Source organism: Podarcis erhardii (genome assembly GCF_964252035.2).
Source record: "Podarcis erhardii genome assembly, chromosome: 6".
Lineage (NCBI taxonomy): Eukaryota > Metazoa > Chordata > Lepidosauria > Squamata > Lacertidae > Podarcis > Podarcis erhardii.
The window spans coordinates 41927649-41952514 of record NC_138510.1 but is presented as its reverse complement, the minus strand read 5'-3'; the positions used below and the strand labels follow the sequence as shown (position 1 = coordinate 41952514).

General features: G+C 44.5%; 1 protein-coding gene across 1 annotated transcript; it reads right to left on the bottom strand.

Moving 5' to 3' along the window:
• Nucleotides 1-314: 314 nt before the first annotated feature.
• NUAK2 (NUAK family kinase 2) lies at nucleotides 315-20095 on the bottom strand. The gene is made up of 7 exons (XM_081865234.1): nucleotides 19789-20095; nucleotides 11631-11751; nucleotides 9686-9837; nucleotides 6854-6919; nucleotides 4598-4717; nucleotides 3943-4075; nucleotides 315-3523 (listed from the first exon to the last, which is right to left on the bottom strand). The coding sequence occupies exons 1-7, from the start codon at nucleotides 19996-19998 to the stop codon at nucleotides 2367-2369; spliced, it is 1959 nt and encodes a 652-aa protein (XP_081721360.1). The 5' UTR covers nucleotides 19999-20095; the 3' UTR covers nucleotides 315-2366.
• Nucleotides 20096-24866: the final 4771 nt, after the last annotated feature.

Genomic DNA, 24866 nt, shown 5'->3' with positions numbered 1-24866 from the left:
ATAAAACTGTAATGAGTAATCTATGTTTTATAATCAGTTGGGGTTGCAATGAGGTATGAAAAACCCACTTCTAATGGTCATAATTGCCCATATGGAAACCAGGGGCTCACAGTATTTCCTGATCGATGGCCAAAGGAGTTTGTGGTCTTGCCTAGAGAGTATTTTGATGTGACTAGCTTCAGAAGATCTCAGAAGATCAGTCTTCAGAGAATGTGAAAAAGACCAATAGAGAACAGTGGGTGGGGAGCAGCCTTTTAACCATTTGGCAGGCCAACCAGTGAAGTGGCAATGATGACAACTGACGCATCCAACAATTGGTTCCTTTTCCTTTATTCTTTTTGCATAACCATTGTTTGCCATCAGCTTGCGAAAAGGAGAGCTGCATAGACCAGAGAGTTCAAGTCTCATTTTGCTTTTTTGTATTAATTAACTTCTCTGGATGGCAAAAATAATAATCAAAGCAAACAGAGTTGGAAGGCCAACCAGAGAAGACATGGCAAGATAGTGCAACAGGTTATTTGGAATTCAAAAGGGTTACAAGATAGAAATGTTCTGCAGATCACTTTCCTGCTAGATATTATAAAGTCACCAGTTACTTTTTTAAAAAACAACAACAACAAAACACAGACACACACAAAATACCATCTTTAACCATTAAAAGAAACAAAAACATTTCATCAAGTAGCTTGCATTGCTCAGAAAAGCAGTGTTTTGAAATACTTGGCAACAGCAAAATCCCCATTAGGTAACAGCTATCCGGGCAAACACACATAGGCTGAGATAAGTTAACCTCCAAGGAGTTCATAAAAAGAAAGTTTCCAGTCCTCTTCCCACAGCCTCACCCCACATTATTCAGGCGCCCCCCCCACACACCTCTAGAGAGGAATTTTAGGGGGTATAAGAGGCTATTGAGAAATGAAGGACACCAGAAGGCTTTCTTCCATTAAACTGCGTAAGTTTACTTATCTAATGCTCAGAGCCACAGTTCATACTTTTGTATTTAAAAGGCACACGTGTTTATCATGGACAAGATGCCCACTTTCTCTAATGCCTGATGTGCCTGTTCTTTTAAACCCTCTCCTTATTTGCTCCCATTCCAGTAAAGGCTTCCATTTAGCATTCAGATGTCATGTGCCCCAGTGCCCAGTTCTGATTTGATTCGCATTTCTGTCAATATCTTTTCCCAAAAATAAGGGCAGGCCAATCTCCTGAGATACACAATGACTGCTGTAATGGTCACAGGTGTTGTCAAACTGACTTTCTCAAAATTGCAATCTATCTCTCAGGAGGTGCAGAGAGGAAAGGTACACCAAGGATAGAGATACACCTTTAGCCATCTTGCATTATTTTATTTTATTTTTATTTTTAGAATCTATAATTAAGAATCAAAATATTCTAGTCTGCTCAAATAAACCAAAGCAGGAAGGATGGTGAGGGATCTTTCTGAGGTCCTGTGTGCTGTTACTGTGGTGAGTTCTCAACAGCTGACATCCCACTTACACCACGGTTGCATGCTTTTAGTTCAACCACCAAGGCTTTTCTAAAGACAGTCTTGATTTTATGGAGGATGCTCAGAATCACATTAGCAAGCCCTTGCCCCCTCCCCACTTTTTTAGGGCTGAGAATACCAGGATATAGAAAGACACCCTTTTCTGTGTTTGTAATGCAGATACTCTCCAAGGGGCCAGAAACCTAGTTTTTTGCAGCTTAAGAGCTATTCCTTTCCTATTGCCTTGCCACATCATTGTTCCCCTTCAGGAGTTTCTACCTCAGTTACGATCTTTGTGCAATTAAAGAAGCACAGTGCAAATAAAATAACCATCCCAGTCACTAAGATCAAAAGGATGATCATCAGGGTCTGTTTGGAGAAGATGAAAGTATTCAAGGGAGTGTTACAGGTCTCCACCATTTAGGATTTCAATTCATTGTGAGAAGACAGAGATTGATTTATTTTTTTAACCCATTGCCCTGCACTTAACAGATGCCTCCCTGTTTCTCCCCTAATACTCCAGTCCCGCTACACTGCCCTTACAGATCCATCCCATATCCACAAACTTCCTACCAACATACCTTCTTCTCCCTCCAAACACACTCCCATACCCTGTTGACCCAGAACAAGCCATTGTTAAAACCTTGAGTGTTCTCTTTACATTCCAAAGCATATGCAACAAATAAATACTTCTAGCCAGTTGCACTTCTAACCCTGTTGGGGGAGGAGAAGACAAAATCTGAGGAAAGTTCTCTCGTCCCACCTCAAAAGGAAGTGCAAATTGTTTGGACAACTCCATTCCTTCCGAGCCAGAGCCACTGCGAGACATCGCTGCGGATGTGTGCATTGTTTAGCGCAAAGTCTTCCCGTGGCCCCCTCAGCTGAGTTTCATGCTGATGGCCACAGCCCGCTTGTAGACCTCGGTGACGTTGTCGCAGTCCACCAGGGAGAAGCAGCTATCTGCCAGTGGGTTTTGGCAACGAGTCACTGTCCAGCGGCGGAGCCGCCGACCTCCCGCCTCTCCCTCCTCCTCCAGCTGCAGGAGGTCATCTGCAGAGACGGATGCTCGCATCGGGATGCCTCCGCTCCCAAGCACCCGATCAGGCAAGTCAAGCTGGTCAAAGGACTCTGTGGAAAGGATACTGTCCTCGCTCACCGCACTGGATGGGCGACTACGGCAGGTCAGGGGCAGCTTGGGCAAGGCGACTTCTGTAAAAGGGGAGAAGACCTTGGCAGGCACGCTGTCTGACTCGGTGCTGCTGGAAGAGTACTTGCCATTATGCTTCAAGATGCCTTTCCTCCTGGTGTGATGGTCATAACTGGAGCTCTGAGGTGAGGATGCAGAGGAGGCATCACCAGAAAAGACGTTGGCATCAAGGTCCATGCTAGAGTCCAAGACATCCACTGATTCACTGCGCTCTGGGGAGGAGTAGTAGCCAGACTCTCTCTTTGGGGGCTTCTTCAGGATTCCCTTCTTGGGTGCGGTAGGGGTGGCTGCAACATCTTCGTTCTTGCAGTTCAAAGCCTTGGATGACAAGACGCAAGTCAAATCAAGGGCAGTTCCAGTATTGCCCTCCTTCCTTGTGTCCACGGGAGGCGCCATCACTAGAGGAAGAGGGGGAGGGGGAGCCTGGGTCTTCTCGCAGGAATTCCTCTTCTTCAAGATGCCTTTGGGTCTCTTGAGGATAGATTTGGATGGGTTCTCGGGAAGGGGTCCTGTCTCCTGCAGAGCGTGGGAGAAGTCATTCTCCTTCTTAGACTTCTTCAGCGAGCGCTGCCTCTCCAGTGTGACGCCAGGGATGTGCTGCTTGAAGAAGCAGCGGACCTTGGAGCCGTTCTCAAAGAGGGGCCTGGAGGAGCGGCGCAGCCACTCTGCCACTGTGGCCAATGGAGATTCGTTCTCACGCAAGGACTCCTGCTCCCCAATGGGCACCTTGTAGCCCCAGTTCACCCACCAGTGGCTGGCAATGTCTTCGATAGTGGCTCGGCGCTCTGGGTTCACCATCAGCATCCACCGGATCAAGCCGCAGGCCTCTGAAGGACAAAGAAACCACATCAGATACACCGGTAAGGGCCATGTTCCATTTTAAATCTCCTTTCCCCAGAATCTCTGTGTGTGCTTCAAGTAAGTGAAGACTCTGACCTCTCCACCTCAATGTCAGCCAATGGCTTGGCCTGTTTAACAGATATTCAAAAGCCATGACGTCTGGCTGCAACATGAGAGCAGGATACTGGACTAAGATGGGTCATCAACCTGATCCAGCAGGCTCTCCTTATATTCATGACTACGTATTTTATTTAATAAACAGGGACAGTTGCATGCACTGGCTGCTATGTGCTACATGTTGTTTGTGTTAACTGCACACAGAGAGGCACAGGATGTGTAATCCACACTTTCATAAAACAATATCAAAACAGCAGAATGCAGAACTTCTACTGCCATTTCCACTCACCCGATAGCTTGGTGGGCTCTCTATAGTCACCACTTGAGATTTGCTTGACCAGAGTCTTGTAGTCTTGACCATCAAAAGGCATTGCGCCATGAATCAAAATATAGAGGAGCACTCCAAGGGACCAGCTGTCAACCTGAAGAAACAGAAGAGACAGAAGCATCAGCAGGTGAAAAGAACAAGGACTGTGTTGCTCATTGCTATTGCTTTAATTCAGCCTTCTGGGTGTCACGGGACTACAGCTCCCTTCATCCCCAACCATGCTGGCTGGGGCTGACAGAAGTTATAGCTCCAAACACACGGAGGGCTCATATGTTGGATGGAGCAGATGTTAGATGGAGCAGGCTGCTTTAATTGCTAGGCAAAGATATATCAAGACACATAATTTGAACTATGTGCCATGTAGACAATATCATCTTATTTGCCAAGGAAATGAGACAAGGAACCTCAGGCCTGGGAGCACATGGACAGAACCATCAGTGGTCTAAGAAGGGGAACCCTCACCTTCCCTGGGGTTGCCTAAGGCCTCTGTGCCCTGAAGGAAGGCAGAAGATGAGAGAGAAGCCCAGACTAGAGGGTACATAACTGCCAGCCCATGAGGGACTGACCTGAGAGAATGGTTGGGTGTGGAGTTTTGTTTTATAAGCAGCCCTCTTACCTCAGGTCCTTTGTAAGGCCTTCCATTGACAATCTCAGGGGATGCATAGAGGGGGCTCCCACAGAAGGTCTGGAGGAACCTGTCTTGTTGGAAGACATTGGAGAGGCCAAAGTCTGCAATCTAGGGGTGGGAGGGAAATAAGGTCACAGGTTAGCACTGTTGTTGGTGGAAGACCACTACCATAACCTGCATTGTGTCTATTAAAAATATTGCTGGCCTGAATTAAGATTTGAAATCTGAACCCACAGCTTCTAGGGCTGGGCACTGGATCACAGCTGCACCAGTTGAATTTCTGCCTGCCATGCACTTGTTCAGGAGCCTTCTGGGGAAAAGGTGGAAGCCCTAAAAGCACATTCAGTTCCTAGACTAAAAGCAGAACTGCTTCATCAGGAATGTACCAGGGCCTGAAGGACTGAGCAGCTGAGCTCTACCAGCCTTGCGCTTGTGCCACAGCTGCAAGCATCTGCTGATACCACATTTTAATACCTTTGTTTATCCAGCCCCACAGCCAATCATATCAGCCAGAAGGTACAGAACATGTTTCCAGGTTCACAGTTGCGGAACGGCCTATTGTTCAGGCAACATAGACCATGGGAGGTCTTTGTTTATTATTAACTGCACAAAAATCTCCATTATGTTAACAGTTGACTGGCTCTCTTTTGTTTAAGAAGGAAAAACTCTCTGGGTGAAAGAGTACATGGTTTATGCCATTAAGCAGAACTTTGGGAGCCTTGTTTCCTTATCCTTGCAATATATGAGGAGTTGCAGCCCCCTGGATTTTAACAGTTCTGGGATACCACATTTTCCTACCAGTCCCTCTTGCTGCATTATGAAAGGTAGGAAACTCAGTGGGCTGACACCACAAATCTGGGCCTTGAGGCAGTGCCATCTTCATGCATCCCTCATCACCTCTGTGAACCCAGACCTCATAGGTCCCCTACAGAAGGGTTTGGCTACATAAGCGCCTATGGGAATTAGTTGATGTACCATTATCATAGCAGATGCCTGGCGGTCCAGTAAGACCATCGCAGTTTTAAAGCTATTACAATGGATTTCTTTTCTCTGCATAAAGAAAAGGGTAGCCCAAGGTGCTGCCCTTATGTACTGTCTGCTGGTGGACTGCAAACACAGTCATCCCTAACCAATGGCTGTGCTGGCGGAGGCTCAGACTCTTATGGGTTCAAGCCCCACACCGGGCAAAAGATTCCTGCATTGCAGAAGGTTGGGACAAGATGAGCCTCGTTGACCCTTCCAACTCTACAAATCTATGATTTTATGATATCTGGAGGGCCACATACTGGCTACCCTTGGCGTAAGATTTATCCTTCCACTGAGTGTGAATAGTCAACATTGCTTCTTTCAATTATCAGAGAAGTTTCCTACTTGGTCATCTGTTGCTCAAAAGGTGCCTGGGAATTTCACTTTCTTATTATTCCATAGCAGGACAGCTCTAGGTATTATCCTTTTGTACAGAACCAGGATAAACTCTGTTGGATTATTCTTAAGCCTGACAACTGAAATATGTGGTCTAATCATCTTGGACACAGGCATTTCCTCCTTGCTTGTAAGCCACAAAAAACTTTCCCCTTATCCCTAACTTGCCATGAGTCACTATTTGGATTACACGGAATAGCTGCATGTTTATCATGGGAGATATGCCCTGGTATTCTGGTAACCGCTGGCTATTTATAGCTCCTTCGTCTTCCTGGTTAAAGGATCCTGGTCCCCGACAAATATCAAGGATCTGGAGGATAGCATTTTCTTGTTTTCCACAGTTACAAGAAATAGCAAGGCTCACCTTTCCCCTTTGCAATCCTGGCATCCAACTGTAGCGGGTGCCAGTTTAGAAATGAGAACAACCCACAGAGAACATGGTCTGAACCATCCTTGCCCAAACATCTGCCTTCCAGATGTTGTTGGACTCCAAATCACATCACATCCTGCCAGCCTGGTCAATGGTCAAGGATGAAGGGTGTTGTGGCTGCGTGAACTTTAAGACTCTAGGTTCCAACTCCACAATGCAAATGTAAAGCGTATTCACTGGCCACAACGTTCGTTAGATTCCCACCCCCTTTCTCTCTTGCATTGATTTTAATTTTGTCATTAGCTTTCTATTGTGCTTTTAAAGTACTCTTTTTCTGTATATTTTGCTATTATCTGAAAGCAAACTTGACTTTAAAGGTGCAAATAATGTCCTCACAGACATTTGAGCATCACATGTTGCAAGCTACTGACAACTTGAATAGCTCCACTTACCTTGATGTTGCCGTTAGCGTCCAGAAGGATGTTTTCTAGCTTCAGATCTCTATGAACAATTCCATTCTGTTGAGAGAGGGAAAAGGAGAGTTTAGGTTTGTTTTTTTCTGGTGGAAGCCAAAGCATGCTAGAAGTCTGCCTCTACTAATTCTGTCCATCTATAGAGATGCTAGCAGTGTGTTTAACAGACTGTTGGTTTTTTTCTTAAGGGCAAAAAGCCCAAAGCAGCCAGACAGGAAACTAAAGTGAGAGACACAATATACACACCCACTAGGAATACAGGAGAGAAAGTTCTAACAAATGTTCAGCCCAACAATTAGGTTCAAATTGAGAACCTTCCACTTTATTCTACTGTCATAGTGCTCTTCTACACAACTAGAGAACTTTCCATAAGAGCACGTGCTTGCATACAAACCTGAAAGCCATGTTTTCATAATCGCAAGTCCATGAAAATAAGTAGGATCACCACAAATGAAAGCTCCAATTGCACTAAACAATGACAAAAGCTCTGAATGTCTACAAAGGACCTCTTTAAGCAAGTGTTGCATGTTGCTATTCTTGTTTCCCTATCTCCAAAACAAGATGATGGGTGAAAGAATGTCAGGTTTGCTAGTGTCATTTCTCGGATACAAGCACAAAACTCTCTCCTTTGCATTCAAGATGCATCATGCTCCTGGCCATCCACATGTTGCCTATTATCTGACCAATGTTTGGTACCACTATCTGCCATGGACCTGAAATCATGTGATGGACCCAGCACACTCAATTGCTATCATTGCCTGATATTTAACAATTTCACGAGCAAAGTAGAAAGAAGTCAGGCTCCTAGTCCATATTATTGCAATGTGGAGCTTAGGTAATGCCAAGACAAATTGCAATTATGTTCCCCGATCACACTTTCCTATGTACCACGCAAGTCCATTTTTGTCCTCTGGCCTTTAACATTCCTAGAATCCCAAAATTCCTTCCCAAAAGAAAGAGAGAGTTCCAAAACCTGCATCTCTACATTCCTCCCCACATTCTGCAACAAAAACAAAACATGCAAAGTAGGAGGAGGCCAAGAATTCTAGACATTTATTGCCTGGGTATATATTATGAGTGCTTTATCCAAGCTCAGTCTATCACCTTAAGTTTTTTTGTCTGCCTCAAAACTTCAGCAGATCACAGGAATACATTTTGAAAGTAGAATAAATGAGATTAGCTGCTTTCCAGTTTAGCAAATGAGTTTACCATTTTTGGTATACACTTTGCAAGTGGCAAAAATAAAATTAACCAAATCCAGACTTTCAAGAGTCAATGAAATTTAATGAGCTCTGTCTCTAAACATTCAGTGATGCAATACTATCGGCATCTGTTTCCTTAACAGTTAAGATTTAAAACTATAAAAAAACTGATGACACAGCAGGTAGAAAGAGGTTTGTTCACATTCCCCATACAGATCAGCACAACTGATCTGGGACCCTTTCGCTTCAAGTAAGAGTGAAAATGCAAGCCAGAATGCTTTACATTTTTAGTATTAAATCCAGTGTGACAGCTATGGGTGTTCCCCCAAGTGCAAGGTTGACATTGACAATACTACTGTGACTAACCTCATTAGGAAAACAGTGCCTTAGCAGTACACAAAACACACTGAGGAAATATGCAGCTTTGCTTGTCTCACAACACCATAACACCTCTGCACAGAACACAGTACCTGTCCAATCCAATACTACACATAGAACACATCCAAACTACATAGCCTGTGCGCATAAAACCCTTTGTGGAAACTGAGCATGCAGTTTGGGCCTATGTGTGTAAACTATAATTCAGATGACTTGTCCCAGGGGCACCATGCCTTGGCATGGGCAGTATTGCTCAAACTGGCCCACTATGTACAGCAGGACAAGGGTCTAATAGCCCTCCCCTATCACATCTTTCCTTTAAGGAGGAAGGTAGCCCTCCAATGTTTATGTCCTCGTTAACATCAAAATTCCTATGACTGCCAATAAAAACTAACCTTTATATCTGCAACTGTTTTATAACAGTTCATTCATAACATATTGTATGATCCGTGCTTGAAGCATGCTGCTGCATGGTGATGCAAATATATTGCACACTGTGTGTTCCCTGTAGACCAATACAGATCCAAAACTTGTGGTGCCAGTGTGGTGTAGTGGTTAAGAGCGGTAGTCTGGTAATCTGGTGAACCGGGTTTGCTTCCCCATTCCTCCACATGCAGCTGCTGGGTGACCTTGGGCCAGTCACACTTCTCTGAAGTCTCTCAGCCCCACTCACCTCACAGAGTGTTTGTTGTGGGGAGGAAGGGAAAGGAGAATGTTAGCCGCTTTGAGACTCCTTAGGGTAGTGATAAAGCGGGATATCAAATCCAAACTCTTCTTCTATGGGTCAGAGTGGTTTTCCGCTTGCCCCATGGTTTCTAGGCACAGGTCAGAGCAGTTCTGCCTTTACCTTGCTGCTTTTACACAGACAGTCTGTGCTTTAGTGCTAAATTGGAACAAATAGCAATCCGGTTTGCTCAGATTCAGCGGTAAACTGGATTTTCCTAAGCTAAAGCAGCAGGGCAAACAGCACTGTGGATGAGTCAACAGATACAAGGAAAGCAAGAAGCAAGAGAATGAGCCCTCTTTTTTTGCTATAACATGGTAAGCAGAACTTGTGGATCACACCATTGGGGAGATCAGTGAAGACAAGGAGGCAACTCCTGGTGATATTTGAACGGAGTCTCAAGACTCCTATGCTTCTCGACTTTCAAAGTGTCTTAAGTAACTGCTGGATAAACAGCACAGACATGAGAAGGTGTGCCAAGACTTGAAGTCATCCAATTTGACTCACCTTGTGACAGTAGTAGATAGCCGACACCACCTGCCTGAAGAAGTGTCGGGCTTCCTGCTCAGTTAATCTCTGGCGCTCACTGATGTAGTCGTAGAGGTCTCCCTTGCTGGCATACTCCATCACAATGACGATCTTGCTGCTGTTTTCAAATACTACATGAAGAAGAACAGGGACGGCATTAAGATGAATCACAAAGAATCCAAGATGTCTAAGCCAAAGAATCTTGATGACAAGTCTGTGGCTTTAGTTCCTATCCCAAGAGTGGGGAACTTCTGCTCCTCTTGATGTTGTTGGATTCCCAGTTCTCATCAGCTCCAACCAAGGTGATCAATGGTTAGGGATGATGGGTGTTCTAGACCAACAACCCCGTTCCTTTCCTATCCTGACTTGCGTCCCTTCCAAATCAGGCTCATGAAGTTGGTGCTCTAGGGTACCATTTCAGTTCACTATTCCAGCATCTCCGCTGGATGCTTCCTATGCCATCTTCATGCAAGCCAAATGCAGCGCTATTTTAAAGAGTAAAGGTAAAGGTAAAGGTACCCCTGCCCGTACGGGCCAGTCATGTCCGACTCTAGGGTTGTGCGCTCATCTCACTTAAGAGGCCGGGAGGCAGCGCTGTCCGCAGACACTTCCGGGTCATGTGGCCAGTGTGACGAAGCTGCTCTGGCGAGCCAGCACCAGCGCAGCACATGGAAACTTCGTTTACCTTCCCGCTATAAAGCGGTACCTATTTATCTACTTGCACTTAGGGGTGCTTTTGAACTGCTAGGTGGGCAGGAGCTGGGACCGAAAGACGGGAGTTCACCCCGCCGCGGGGATTCGAACCACTGATTCGAACCGCTGACCATACGACCGGCAAGTCCTAGGCACTGAGGTTTTACCCACAGCGCCACCCGCGTCCCTATTTTAAAGAGTACATTCATATAAATTCTAAGATGGCACAACACCTGCCTGTTTAACAAACAGGCACATTTCATTCAAGTCTAATGCATTTTACCAGTTAGTAGCTTAAGGTCAGGTTTTTCCTATCACAATTTAACACACCGTTCAAGTCATTTTGGGGTTAAAGTAAGAGCTATGGACCAAATGGCACAGGCTGTACAAACACACAGAGCCTTGTGAAATGCCAACCCTTCTGCTATATTTAGCAACACGGTGCCTTAAGAACTCTCACCGTTACCAGTATTTACAATACTGCACGTATCTGCCATATGCCAACAATAAATGTGCAATACCTGGAGCCAGGCTCCAGGTTAGAACACACACCTTACGTGGCATTTCACAGAGTTCTAAGAACAATTTTGCAGGAATCCTTACTCTCAAAGCTGGAAATAATAGGAGCTGGCTGATATTGCTTTAAAAAAAAAATAGAGACTGTGCCGCCACTACAAGTTGTTTTGTACACAAAAACAAGGAAGAAAGTACGAAAGGGTGTAGGAGGGGAACTTTTACCCTCTAGATCTGTGTGCTGCTGCTGCTGCTACTACTGAGTCATCCATTTGTGCCTCCGGTAGAAGCCACAGAGAGTTTCAACCCTTGCAACATTGTGGAGTTGACGAAAAATGGCATTTACTTGTACAGTAGAACGGGAAACAGAAGAAACAGCAACCAGTACTGCTGAGTGAAAAGAGCTTTGTGGGTCCCCCCCCCAATTAGTTTTGCAGACAGCCTCCTAAAAATTACAGAAACATTTTAGCACATTTTTGATACCTATAGTAAATGGAAATCATGCCCTATGCATATCATATTTAACGACATCAGAATTGATTATATATGGGTCTCTCCATGTATATCTGGTTGGAGCTACAACTTCTTGAGTTCAGTCTGACCCCTTTCTGAAAAGTCAGACATCTGAAAAATAATGAAAAGGAGGCTGGCGCCAATATTATATGGATATACAGTGGTACCTGTACCTGAAGAGGGGCAGTGTGTTAAATGTTCTTACCTTCATGGACAGCAATGATGTGGGGGTGATTGAGAGACGACATTATTTCAATCTCTCTCCGGATATGGACAAGATCCTGCTCATCCTTTATTTTGTCTTTCCGGATAGATTTGATGGCAACCTGGAAAACAGGGAGTTTGAAAAATGGTTAGCCAATAAGTCATCTCCTTCCTTGCTGATGGAAATACAACATACCAGTGTGTTCGTGATTGGAAATAGACCAGCTACAAGCTCTGTGTCACAGGGGTAATATCTATTAAAAATGATCCATATTGGTGGACATGAGGCATCAACACAACAAAACAATGGGTTACAAATTCTTACTTGCTAATATAATAAAAATCCAGTAAATGTGCATGACAGCATCAGCTACTAAGGATCTGAAGCTTTAAAGTACCATATGGAGTTAAGAATTGGCTCAGTATTTGGAAGCTCACATGTTTATACTGACAACTGAAGAAATGCATGATGGGAAGCATGCAATCTGATTGGCTAACTAAAGAGACACTCTTGGGGAACACTGACTCTAGAAACACTTTGGTTCAAGGCTAGTGATTAAGACAATCCTATTCTATTCGAATCAAAGTTGCACTGAAGTTTATCATGTTCTTTTCAACATACACCTGCTTTGTTCTTTTTAAAGGCAGGGGCTATACACAGGCATCATATGTTTCAGGCTTAGGTAAAGAGCTTCTGCAGTTAGGATACATCACTGTATGGAATGTGACCAGTGAACATGACTTAATATCAATAGCTTTACTTGATGCCCTTAGGAACAGTTCTCTGTTATATTAGACTGAGAATAAGTCGCTCAAATTTATAAAGAAAGAAAGAAATGGAAGAGAACCCATGAGTTCCAGGTAATGTTCTCTTTTGTGGAAAAGAAGTACTAGTAAACACAGAACTCCGCCCACCCCCCCACCAATACAACCAGCAATCCAAAATGGTGGAAATTTGAACCGGCAGGAGGAAACCTTCCAAAGTTTGCTCAGATTTCTTTATTATGAAAATTCCTCCACAAGGAAATGAAGGGGAGGAGAGAGGGAAAGTGAGAGGACCAGAGAATAGATGCAGCTAATCCTCTTTCAAAGGGATTGTGAAGACAATGGACTCCTTGGGTTGAATTTACAAGGGAATCCAGCACAACCTCGTTTCTTCTATCAGACAAGAATGCGGAACAGCATTAATCCTGTAAAAGGATCCTGGAGGACACATAATACTAAGCCTCCCAGCAACAACAAGGAAAGGGAGGCCTGGCCTTGCATCCCAAAAGCAGTGAAGTGTTCGAGCTCTCTCCCATGCAACCACCATCAACACACAATTCACTATTACCACTAACAGATAGAGGGCGGCACTGTGCATTTAAGTCAGGGGTCAGCAACCTTTTTTAAGCCGTGGGCCGTCCCTCAGACCATGTGGTGGGCCAGACTATATTTTGGAGGGGGGAAAAGGAACACACTCCTATGCCCCACAAATAACCCAGAGGTGCATTTTAAATAAAAGCACACATTCTACTCATGTAAAAACACCAGGCAGGCCCCACAAATAACCCAGAGGTGCATTTTAAATAAAAGGACACATTCTACTCATGTAAAAACATGCTGATTTCCGGACCAACGGTGGGCCGGATTGAGAAGGCGATTGGGCTGGATCTGGCCCACGGCCCTTAGGTTGCCTACCCCTGATTTAAGTAGTTCAAAGGATGGGGTACCAGATGGAAAGGATTTGCTGAAATATCTAATTGAATTAGAATACAAAAAAGGGAGCTGTGAGGAGGTCAAGGAAATAAGCAAAGGAAAGAAAGTTATGTAAAGGATTGATTTTTTTTTTTTAATCATCTGCATCTTTTTTCTGTTTTTTTCTTCCCTTGTTCTTGTATTGCTCTGTATTTTTTTCTGTTTAAATATGTTCCTTAGTTTTTCTTTTTGTAACCTTTAAAATCTCAATAAAAATCTATTGAAAAACAAAACAAAGGATGGGGTACCAAGCCATCCCCTGTTTGCTTCGGCAGCAAAGAGGTCTGGCCTTGGAGGCCTGAGTAAGGGCAACAGAATCAAGAGATGGTCCAGTTGCTAGTTAGAAAGTTAGCTTGGGATCCAAGAAATCAGAGTCATGTGCACTTCCTATTCAAAAAAATCCCATGATTTTAGCAGTCATATACAATTCTAAACGGTTTGTTCTCAAGCTTCAAATTAGCTCCAAAGCGAGCCAAACAAGAATCCAAGATGGTGGCCTTTCCCACTGCACTTTTAGGAAAATAAAAGTTGCCCTCAATCACAGTGTAATAATCACAAAAACTATCCTAACAAGAATATTTTCAGAGAAATGTAAGTGGTGCATGCAAGTCCCAGAATTTGTTAACCCAATATTTACCCACCAATGCTGGCTGCTCTCCATATGTAGGGTCACTGGGCAATATTGCCACAGCAGTTTAGCAATACCTATTTCATCACCACCTCTCCACTTATGAGTTTGTTGCAGCTTTTTGAAGTTAAGGAATTGTATCCCCAAAAGATAAACTAATTATGTGAGCTCAGCCAGGCACATCATGAATCATTTCTTGCAAAAATGATCAGGGAAGTTCAAAGCAGGTTCTTCTGTGCAAGAGAGATGTATAGATCAATCAATGACATAAAAGAAAAATGAATAATATAGGGAGAGGTGCCTGGAGGCAGGGGGTAGCCTACAGTTTTCTTGCAATAGGAATTACTTAATCCAGAGTTGTCACATAGGTCAACATCCCACCTACACTTGGCATTACAGTTACAAGTAGGGAGCATCACACCCACATCCAGTTAAGACTTATCTGCTAAATGCATTGCCTACCATCCAGCAAGGTTGAATGGGGGAACCAAATAAATAGGAGGTGTAAATAATGTTGGAAGCAATACAGATGGTGTGTTTGAGCTCAAGTCACTTTCCCTAAGTGGCCTTGGTTCGGGGGTTAATCTTTAACCCTTTCTGCCTCAGTGCCTTATCACCTGGCCTCCCTTCTGGAATGTGCACAACTGTTGGACAACGCAAAGCCCTTTTTTGGTAAACAGACAAAGATGCAGCCTACTAATTTTACAAAGGTACTCATCCATTCCACCCCCTCCCCTCAGGAACCCCCCACTATTGAGAATCCCCATTGCTCCATTATTCACTGACCCAGAGGCATGTGCCCAGAATGCCTGGCATCTAGTCTGGTCTGAACTGCCCTAAGGATTTGGGCACAGCTACCCAAGAGCCGCCTGCCTTGCCTTCCCAGAAATTAAGAGTGCTGCCTGACAATTAAAGGACCACAGCTTGGAGGCCAGACTGAGCTCATTTGGGAAGAGAAGAGCCAGCCTTTTAATAGCTCCACTTTGGGACCACTGTATGGCAAAAAGTGATATAAAAGTACTTTAAATTAATAAAGGGCAACAGCCACACAAATCAAAGTGTGCTCACATGTGTTAGCACATGCAGGCCTTTGTGCGCCTGCCTGGCTGCCCTTCCAGCACACAGACTCAAGTGTGAGAAGGTGCTACATTTTCCTCAGTGACCCTGCAGTGACTGGATTAGCAAATTAATTTTGGTTGGTTTCTGAAGTGATTAAAGCTGCAACTAACACACTCAATGTGTGGTGTATGAATGTTGATAATCCAGTCCCACATTAGTATCAACAACAATCCAGGCTTGCATTATTGATTTTCTGAAACTTTTCATCCTAGAGATCCCTGAAGGGACATATTAGAAGCTGAAATTGTGTGAAAGCTCCTAATTTTGCTAAAAAAGAGTAACCGGATCAGTGCTTTCTGTGGCTACCCATGGCCTTCAGCCTGGTCCTGTGTTAAAAATGTATCATTTCTGTAGAAACTCACACACATAACTGACAATAAAGTGTACAAATTGAAGGGATGCAAAAAATAGCAACTTTTTATCCATCTCACTGATTTTTCTTCTTCACTGAGGATGTCATTTGATGGGGGGTCAGGAGCTGAGCAGGATTCTTATTAGATGGCAGCAATGAAGATCAGAGCATGATTCTAGACCCATATGAAATTCCCCTGCCCCTGTTCATAATGCACTCGGAAAGTAAGTGTCTACGGCCCACAAGAGACTTTGAGAAAGTCTCCATTAGACTACTAGCCTCACACCCTTTCAGAGACCAGTTAGAATAGGCACATCTTTTGCGAGGCTTAACCACGGTATATAGTGCACTATGATTGTAGACAGACCACGTATATCCCCAGTCAGTTCTGCTTGATTGTTATAATTTGGCTTTAAAGCCCATTTCAAATCCGGTTTTAATTATGGTTTTGGAGAGGAAGAGATCTCCCGACAGGTAATGAAAGTCTGTCAGGTGGTTCCAAAACCAGTTCCAGATTCTGGTCACTGCCGTAGTCCCAGAAAGCAATGAATTATATCCTACTGGAAGAGAGTGAATGTCAAAAGTGCCACAAGCTCTCAGTAGACTAACAGCTAGCCCACAATATTCCCAAAATACTGGGGGTGTGGGGTGGGGAGAGAGAGAGAGACTTTCCATTTTTAGGCACACCACCCTCCCCCTTTGTCTGCACAGCACAGGACTAGGAGCCCATGTATCACATTTTGCTAGCAAAGTCTATAGAAACAGCAGGCTTCCTGTTTGATTTGGCGGAAAGCCAAAAGCTAAAAGCTACTCTCCAGCATTTAGGCAGACGCAGAATGGCAAACAGGTGTAGAAACCAATTCAGCTCATCACTTTCATCTGGTCTGCAGTTTCACATGAAGCTCCAGATAGAAAAGAAGGCTGCTCATAATCTCTGTGTAAGCAAATAAACCAGTAATTTCATAAGGCCTGATATGAGCTTTGTTTGCAAATAAAAATATTAAGTACCCAGTGGGGTACTTACATAGAAAGGTGCCTGCATTAAAAGTTCATTGGTTTCTTCAGTCACAGTACGTCTGACACAATATCAGTTCATTTAAAATGTGCACTCCTCTACAGCTGACTCAGGATTTACTTCCTTTGATCCACAACATCACAGAGCAAGATTTGCTTGGATGCATTTGAAGCCTAAGCAGGCCTAGATGTCAGCAAAAGCAGGTGATCAAGATGATTCCCTGAGATATGGTGACTCTTGCGTCTTCTACACAGAGGCACCGGTTATCACATACACCTCAATTTTCATTCATGTGGAAATGGAATAAACAGAATGAAACTGGGGTTTTACATTGAAATTAGGAGAGGAGCTGCACCATTTGATATTAGTAGCATCTGGGGAGCAATGCTGGTATTGCCCAAGAAGACAGTGCCAGACATACTTACAGAAAAATACAATCATAGAACTGTAGAGTTGCAAGGGATCCCAAAGGTCATCTAGTCCAATGCAATCCAAGAGTCGCAACTAAACAGTTCTTGGTTTTAATAGCAGATCTTCCTTTGCTATGTCCCTGCACAGTTGCTGCATGGTTAACTCAGCCTTGGAAATAAAATCCCCACCACACTGGGCAAAAGATTCCTGTACTAGACTAGGACTAGATGACCCTAGTGGTTCAACACTACAATTCCATGATTCATCTGTAGTTTGCAATTTGCAAACCACCTTCAAAAGGAGTGGGGGTAGGATAGGCACAATTCATTAGATTAGGCTGGATATGATGCGAAACAAAAGAGGCATCAGGTTGCGCCAGACTACCTGCAATTTTTGTTTGCATGTTTGAGCAACTCAGCACTGCAGAAAAAGGCCAAGCCCACTACTGCAGTAATATTTATCCTTTCCTTCTACAATACCCAAAAGGCAACATGCAAATTCCCCTTTCACAAGGAAACAAAACTGCCATTTCAGTCAGCATGACTGGGAGCTGTTTATCCACCACCCACATCAACACTGCTCACTAATGGGCCAAGATGATCATGCCACCAGATTAATTTACTCCCAAAATCCAGGGCTTTGCCAAGGCCTGCATAGACACGCCTTCTCCTACAGGGGTTTTGTAGAGAGACCACTGTCATTGTGCAGTAGGTTTCTAACAGGCTAGCTGCTTAGGTGCCCATGTTCAGAACCTGGAAGTACTGCTATTAAGAACACAGTCCCTAACAGCCTTTGGGCTAATTTTAATTGTGTTCACACAGACACTGATGCACTTTCCCCAGAAATACAAATTTACACCAGCACATTAAGGTCAAATTGGGAGAGAGAGACCCTGAGAGCTTTGGGTCCCTTCCTAGATTCTGCAGAGATTCCCTCCCTGCCTGCCTGCCTGCAAACTCCAGCCAATGAAAGTCAACTTTCCCCATTTGAAATGAGGCTAGCCACAAAGGCAAACAGTGGCAGTGACAGGCAATTCATGTCAGATCAATAACAGCAGAGGAGAGAGGAGAACTAAATATAGCAGCAGAGGATTGGCTAGCTTTGTCCTCTACTTTTAAGGGGGGAAAAAAAGTGTGTCATTGCCAAAAGGGGCCCCCAAACCACTTGCCCTCCCATTTTACAAGGGCATTTTGGCTACCACCAAAGCTCAGCCTTGCAAGGAAACTGCTGCTATAAATGCCTTGCCATTGTTACCGCAAAAGAAAGCTACTTAAGGCAGTCTTGCAGAAGAGGTGAAATTTTCACCACCCTGGCTCAGTAGGATGTAATTGCCCTTAATCCTACCACTCTGTTCCTCACCAGCCAGAATGATTCACACCAGGAAAGCGAAGTTTTGCAAGGCCACCATTAACTTGCACAGGCCTGTTCCACAGCTTGCCAATTTAGTTTATTAACTCAGATTAGAATTAATTTGCTTTACCTTCACTGTTTGCATCACTAATTTGGAACCAGGAGGCCTTTACCACAAGGGGGGGGGGAATCCCTGTCTCACACGGCCACCCAACCAACCTCTTTCTCTTTGCACCCCCCCCTTCCCTGCAACTTCAGATTTGTGAAGGCTGCCAACCCATGTGCCATTAGCTTAGAGTAAGTCCCATTAAAAACCAGTCAAATTTATTTTTGAGTAAATCTGCATAGACTCAGATTGCAGAGCTAGTTACAAGGCTCATCTGAATTGCAGATTTTTTTAAAAAAAAAAAAAACGCACTCTGGCACAAGATAACTGACATTCATTATGCAATCTATTTCTATGCTGGGGGTAGGTGGGTGAGAGAAAGAGAATGCGCACATTTTTTCCAAGGATCTCGAAGCTGCCCCGGGCACCAGCAAACCCTGCAGGCTGTGCAACCGCGATTCACGCGCCCCCTCGTCCCCCCCCCCCGCTCTTGGAAAGCGCTTTCCTGCAGCACCAATCGCCCCTCAGCCTTTGCTGTCTGCAGCAAGCAACCCTGCGCTGTAGAGGATGAAGACTTCTGTGATCTCCCAGGGAGAATCTGCCAACCTTTATGGCATCAGATGCGCAAATACCATAGAGCCGCTGCCAGGCATCTCGCCATACAGAAAGGCAAAGGGGGTCCCAGTTGCCGGCTTGCGCGGCTTAAAACCTGGAGGACAAGAACGCCGCGCTTGCTGCAGAGGAATTTGGCCGAGGGAGTCCTGCCGCTGCCAGCCACCTCGCTGCTAAACTGAAAAGGAACAGCAGTGCTGATGGTGGCACAAACAGCGAGAAGATTCAAGGGAGATCTTCCCGGAAAAAAACAAAAAACCAAACTGCGGCACCGCGGGGGGTGAGGGAGGATTCTATTCAGACAAGCAAAGGAACTTGTTTGGGGCAACCCTGTCCTGACACCTTGCAAAGGAGGAGCCCTATCAACAGCGCGATCCTGTACAGGATTAGGAGCAAGCAAGGCGTTCAAGGGGCCTGACTTCCGTGTAAGCGCGTTCGGGTTTGCAGCAGCCCCAACCACGGGTGCCAACCTGAATAAAATATTTGACGGGGGGCAGATAAGCCCCAACCCACATAATCGATCACAAGATGTGGCGCGCGCGCACCCTATTTGAATGTTAGTGCCAAATCAACTTTGGGGGTGCCTGGCCCCTTCAAATATTTTATGGGGGGCTGCTGGGACCTCCGCCCCAAGAAGTTGGCACAGGGTCAGAATCCTGCCTGGCACCCCAAGAACCAAGAACTGGCCGATGATGGTCGAGAGGCTTTGGCGGAAATGTGCACGCAGCGCAATAGGCACCTTAGCCTGAAAGGTCCCGGCATACTGGCATAAAGCGGGTCCGCACACTCACACATGCACACGCACACGCTTCCCCCTCTCTCTCCTTACCAGCTTGCCGGATCTCTCCCGCGCCTTCTTCACCTTGCCGTAGGTGCCTTTGCCCAGGGTCTCCAGGAACTCGTAGCGATGCCGGAGGTTGTGCTTGTGGTAGTGCCGCTTCACCGCCTGCTTCTTCGCCGGGGGCTTGGGCGACGGCAGGAGCCCGTCCCTTAGCGCGGCGGAGGCCGCCGGGGGATCGGAGGGCCAGGCGCGATCCATCGCCCCCTCCGGCGCAGGTGACAAACGAAAGCAGGCGGAGAGAGCGAGGGAGACGGAAAGAGAGCGATCGGCAGACTGCAAGCGCCGCTGGAGCCGGCCGGCCAGCGCCGAGCCAATAAATGCTACAAACCTGCCCGCTGCCGGACCGCCCCCTTGCAGCCATTGGCTGCGGCGGCCCACGTGGCCAACCTATTTCGCAAGGTGTCCATGGCGGTGGGGGAGAGAAAGCGGGGGGGGGGGAGCAGGGCGGGGGGGGGGACAAGAAGCCTTGTGTTGTCAGAGAAATCTCAAGGATGCTTCGCCAGGCGCATCTGCGTGGGAGCAGAGCTATATGGACCTCAGTTGGGGCTGACTTCCGAGGAAGGACGTGCATCCTGTGGTCGGGCTTTGTCTCCCAAGACAAAGAAAGCCAAGAAGACGTGATCGGTTCTATGGAGACAAGTTAAAATTACAGAAACTGAGCCACACGGCGGGGGTTGGGTCTCTGAAAAGCCAGCCTTAGCATAGCTGTTTGAAAGCGCGTTTCCAGCAGCAAGCAAGAGGCGGGAATCTTGAAAATAACTGCATCCTACAAAATCATTACTAGACTCTCAGCACTCCACAAACATCCTCGTTTTAGCACCTCGGGACCACGTCAGAAAAAAGATGCGTTTTATTTGTTGCCTTTTTATCAAATAGCATAGATGTTGTCTCTCCCATCATCCTCACACCAGCCCCGTGAGGTAGGACATATATACTTATTTCCCCATCAACAGTGAATGTCATACATCGGTCCCGTCCAGACTTCTTTTCATCCCGATCTGCTTACACAAACAAAGTGTTAAGGTCACTCCCAGACTGTCCCTGTTTTCAAGTGGGATTCAATCGCATACTTGCAAATTCAGGTTGTGTAATTATAGGTGATTGGGAGTTCTTGAAAAACAAAGGAGATCAATAGCAACTTTCTGTGATAAGGAAAGTGAAGGAGAATACACTGGGAAGTGCGATAGCACTTTCTGTGATGCAACATCATCTAACCGCCCTGCAAACAAATCAGAATGAATGCTCAATAAACAGGTTGTTTGAAAGCCCCCTTCCTCACTAGGACACTCTTCCCAATTAATTATTTCCAAGGAAACAATGTTTAAAACTTGCAGCCCTCAGGATGATTTGGGACTGTATGTCCTATCATTCCTCACCATTAGCCATGCTGGCGGGGGCTGATGGGAACCGGAGTCCAACAACATTTGGAGGGCCAGAGGTTCCCCACCACAGCTCTAAGACTTCCAGTGTATTTAGAACAACAACCAGAAGACATATGCTAAGGAAATGAAGCGAAAGCAAATGGTGAATATATTTGTTGCTACAAAAACCCTAAAGCAAAATTAATGGGAAACATCCTGTTTTATTCTGCAATCTATATATACAACCAATCCTATGCATACCAACTCAGAAGTAAGTCCAGGCTTACTTGAAGATAAGTGTGCATAGGATGTAGCCTTAATATTTGAATTGTCCTTTAGCAGTGGATTGTTTTCCTGTGGTTCAGTAAAAACCTGCTGGGCTATACACATTATGCAAAATTAATACACAACCTCTATTTTGACTCAACTGTGGGGGGTTTTGATTTTTTAAAAAAGTATTTGCTGGGATGTAGAAAGGTTGCTGCAGGTCTTGTTGTACCCTGTTTCCCTGAAAATAAGACAGTGTTTTATATTAATTTTTGCTCCCAAAGAAGGGCTAGGTCTTATTTTCAGGGGATGTCTTATTTTTCCATGAAGAAGAATACGGTACACATATTCTGGGGAGGCCTTATGTTAGGGGGAGGCCTTATTATTGGGGAGGTCTTATTTTGGAGGGATGCCTTATATTACAGCGAGAGGCAAAACTGGAAGTAGGTCTTATTTTCGGGGGATGCCTTACTTTCAGGGAAACAGGGTAATTCTTTGTAGCACTCCCCTTGCTGTATTTTCTTATTTGTATTAGCAATCCTCTATGCCTTAAAAAAACAAAACAAAACAAACCCCCCTCTGAATATACACTCAGAAGCTACTAGACATTGGGTACATTTTTAAAAAATCTAAATGATAAAAACTCTTACAGAGTTGTTTTTCCATCTGAAAAAACAACCCTCATATAGGTTGAAATACCCCCCTCCGCTTTTTATGGAACTTAATAATAGTTGGAATGACTGCCACATTGTGGTTTCAGATCTTAGAGAGGAAAGTTCCAACAGCAGTCAAAACAAAAGCTTCAGCCTGACTTTAGCATGTGAGGTCATCACATTGATTGAAGAAAAAGATAACTACAGAGTTACTCATACAGACCTGGATTTTCCCAGAACTTCAAAGCGCTTGGGCAGCAATGACACATACCAGGGAAACACACTAATACAATCAAGGCAGATCACAGCTGAATATAAGATTAATTCAATCAATTCAGTGTCTAGTGTGGTTTGAATAAGGTCATTTGTAGCATTACAGGAATAATAATAATAATAATAATAATAATAATAATAGATTCAGTATTGAGTTGGCATCATTGCAATTCTTACAGGACAAATGTTTTGTAAATGCAGGCAACAATATCATCATCATCAACAACTACTTGCATATAATTTTCGGAGCCCACTAAGACTTGCAAATATTTAGTTATCTAGAAATTCTTATGAGAAAGAGAAAAGGAGCCTCATTTTTATTTTTAAAAAATGTTGAGGCTCTCCAATATATCGTTGGCAGGTTATTCCTACATAACTCCATTATGTTGAAGCAATCCACCCAGCACCAAGAAATCAACAGAAATTTGAAGACACGTGGTGCATGTATCTTTTCTGCAACAGAAGAAACTACATCTTCTATATTGTTTTATTTTCTGCCCTCTCTCAGGGCCTCCAAAGCGGAAAGAGAACCTTACCATAACCATATCTCATTTTATCCTCATGATAACCCTGTCAACTAGGTTAGACCGAGAAATATTAATTAATTAAATTTCCATACAGCCCTTCATCTGAAGATCACAGGGCAATTTATTTCTCTCCTGAGGCCAGCTATTGAACTTTGCTAATAAGAACCTATGTTTGAACAAACTACTGTAATTCGTGTGTGTACTGTACTTGAGCCCATGAGGTTCCATGCTGGCAATTAAAACTTGTGCCTCTGAAATCCAATCTCAGCACACATTGGATGCCTAATCTTCTCCACTATCGCTAGTCTTTGCTCATGGGAGGGAAGCAGAAAGGTAGCAGCTTGCTATCCTGAACATCTAAGAAGTAACAAGATGATCAAGCATATCTTAAGTTTAATGATGTGCATGCTTTGCAATGCTCATTTTAAAAAATCCCACTTGAATACCTTAAGAATACTTGAAGCAACATAAAAGCCCAAATCCAGTGAATCTGGAGATAAAGATCAGTGACCACAATTGTTGGAGTCTTTGTACATTCCTTGTCAATGACTCTCCCATTAAGGCTGCTTCCAGATGACATGCTTATTCATTTGTTTACAGAAAGGTTAAGCCACGACAGCTATTTTTTAGCATTCATGTTGATACATTTGTGGGTAGGTCAGACAACAGTGTGTCAAGCAAGTGTTATTCAACACTTTCCAGTGAATTTTCTCGTCATTTTCCACATTGCAAAAAGTCTGATATTTTCGGGAAGCGAGTTTGTTGCACAAGACTGACAAATAAACTTTAATGGGGCAACCTGATTTCTCTGGTATGTGCAGAGGTGGACTTTGGTAATATGGCGCCCTGAGTGAAAACCAAATTTGGTCGCCCCCCCCCCCTATTTTTCTTATTCTCACAATAATTCTTTTTGATACAGTTGCTTTTTTGTGGATCATCTCTGTAGGTACCCATATAAATAGAGATATCACCACCACCATCATCATGTGCCCCCTTGGCTCTGCGCCCTAAATCTGGTGTTGGTATGTGATTGAATGCCACTTGAAAATAGTGGCAGTCTGGATGGAAGCATCTCTGGACTGAATGCTTAAAAACATACAGAGAGAGAACTAACTCAAGGAGCCATTTGCTTGAAAAGGCATAATAGGGAACAAGGCTGCAGATTAGATGCTGAGTTCCACAGTGCAGAGCATAACCCAAATTGGCTGGGAAGAGTGATTACATTGTTAATCATCCAAGTTGCAAATATTCACATACACACACCATAGAGTAGCTATATTATCATAGAACTGTAGAGCTGGAAAGGACCATGGAGGTCTAGTCCAATCCCCCGCAATGCAGAAATCTTTTGCCCAACATAGGGCTTGAACCCATGACCCTGATATTAAGAGTCTCATGCTCTACCGACTGCATTCTCTCTCTCTCTCTCTCTCTCTCTCTCTCTCTCTCTCTCTCTCTCTCATGCTATTACCAAACAGGACAGTTTTGAGATAGGCATACAGTATATATACAGGAAGAGGTCAATAGCGTGTCTTATCCAAGATTCCATGGCAGAACCCAACTACTCCTTTTGTGCTTGCAATGCTGCCATTCACAGCTCAGTGCATGCCTTACTTGTTTACCCAAATGAGGGCATGCAGTTATCCAGCTACCTAATTGTGCCTAGCGACTCAGAAAGCTGAATGCCGTGTCCCTATCCTTATCTGAACCCACAAATACTAGAGCCTCATTCACGGAGAGGCCACGTTTCCAAAGGAGGCTTTAGAGTTACTAAACTGATGCAGAGCCAGGAAGCCAGGCCATTGCTGCTTCCACTTCAGTTTGCCAAGCAAAAATAATTTATTTGTAAATCAGATACAACTAATATTGAGGACAGGGGACATTTATTGGAAGAAGCTGGTGTTCGGGCTTGCCCTCTGAGTACATGGCAGGAATATCCAAAATGATGGCTGCTTAATGTGCCAAATTTGTGGAGGCAGAATTTT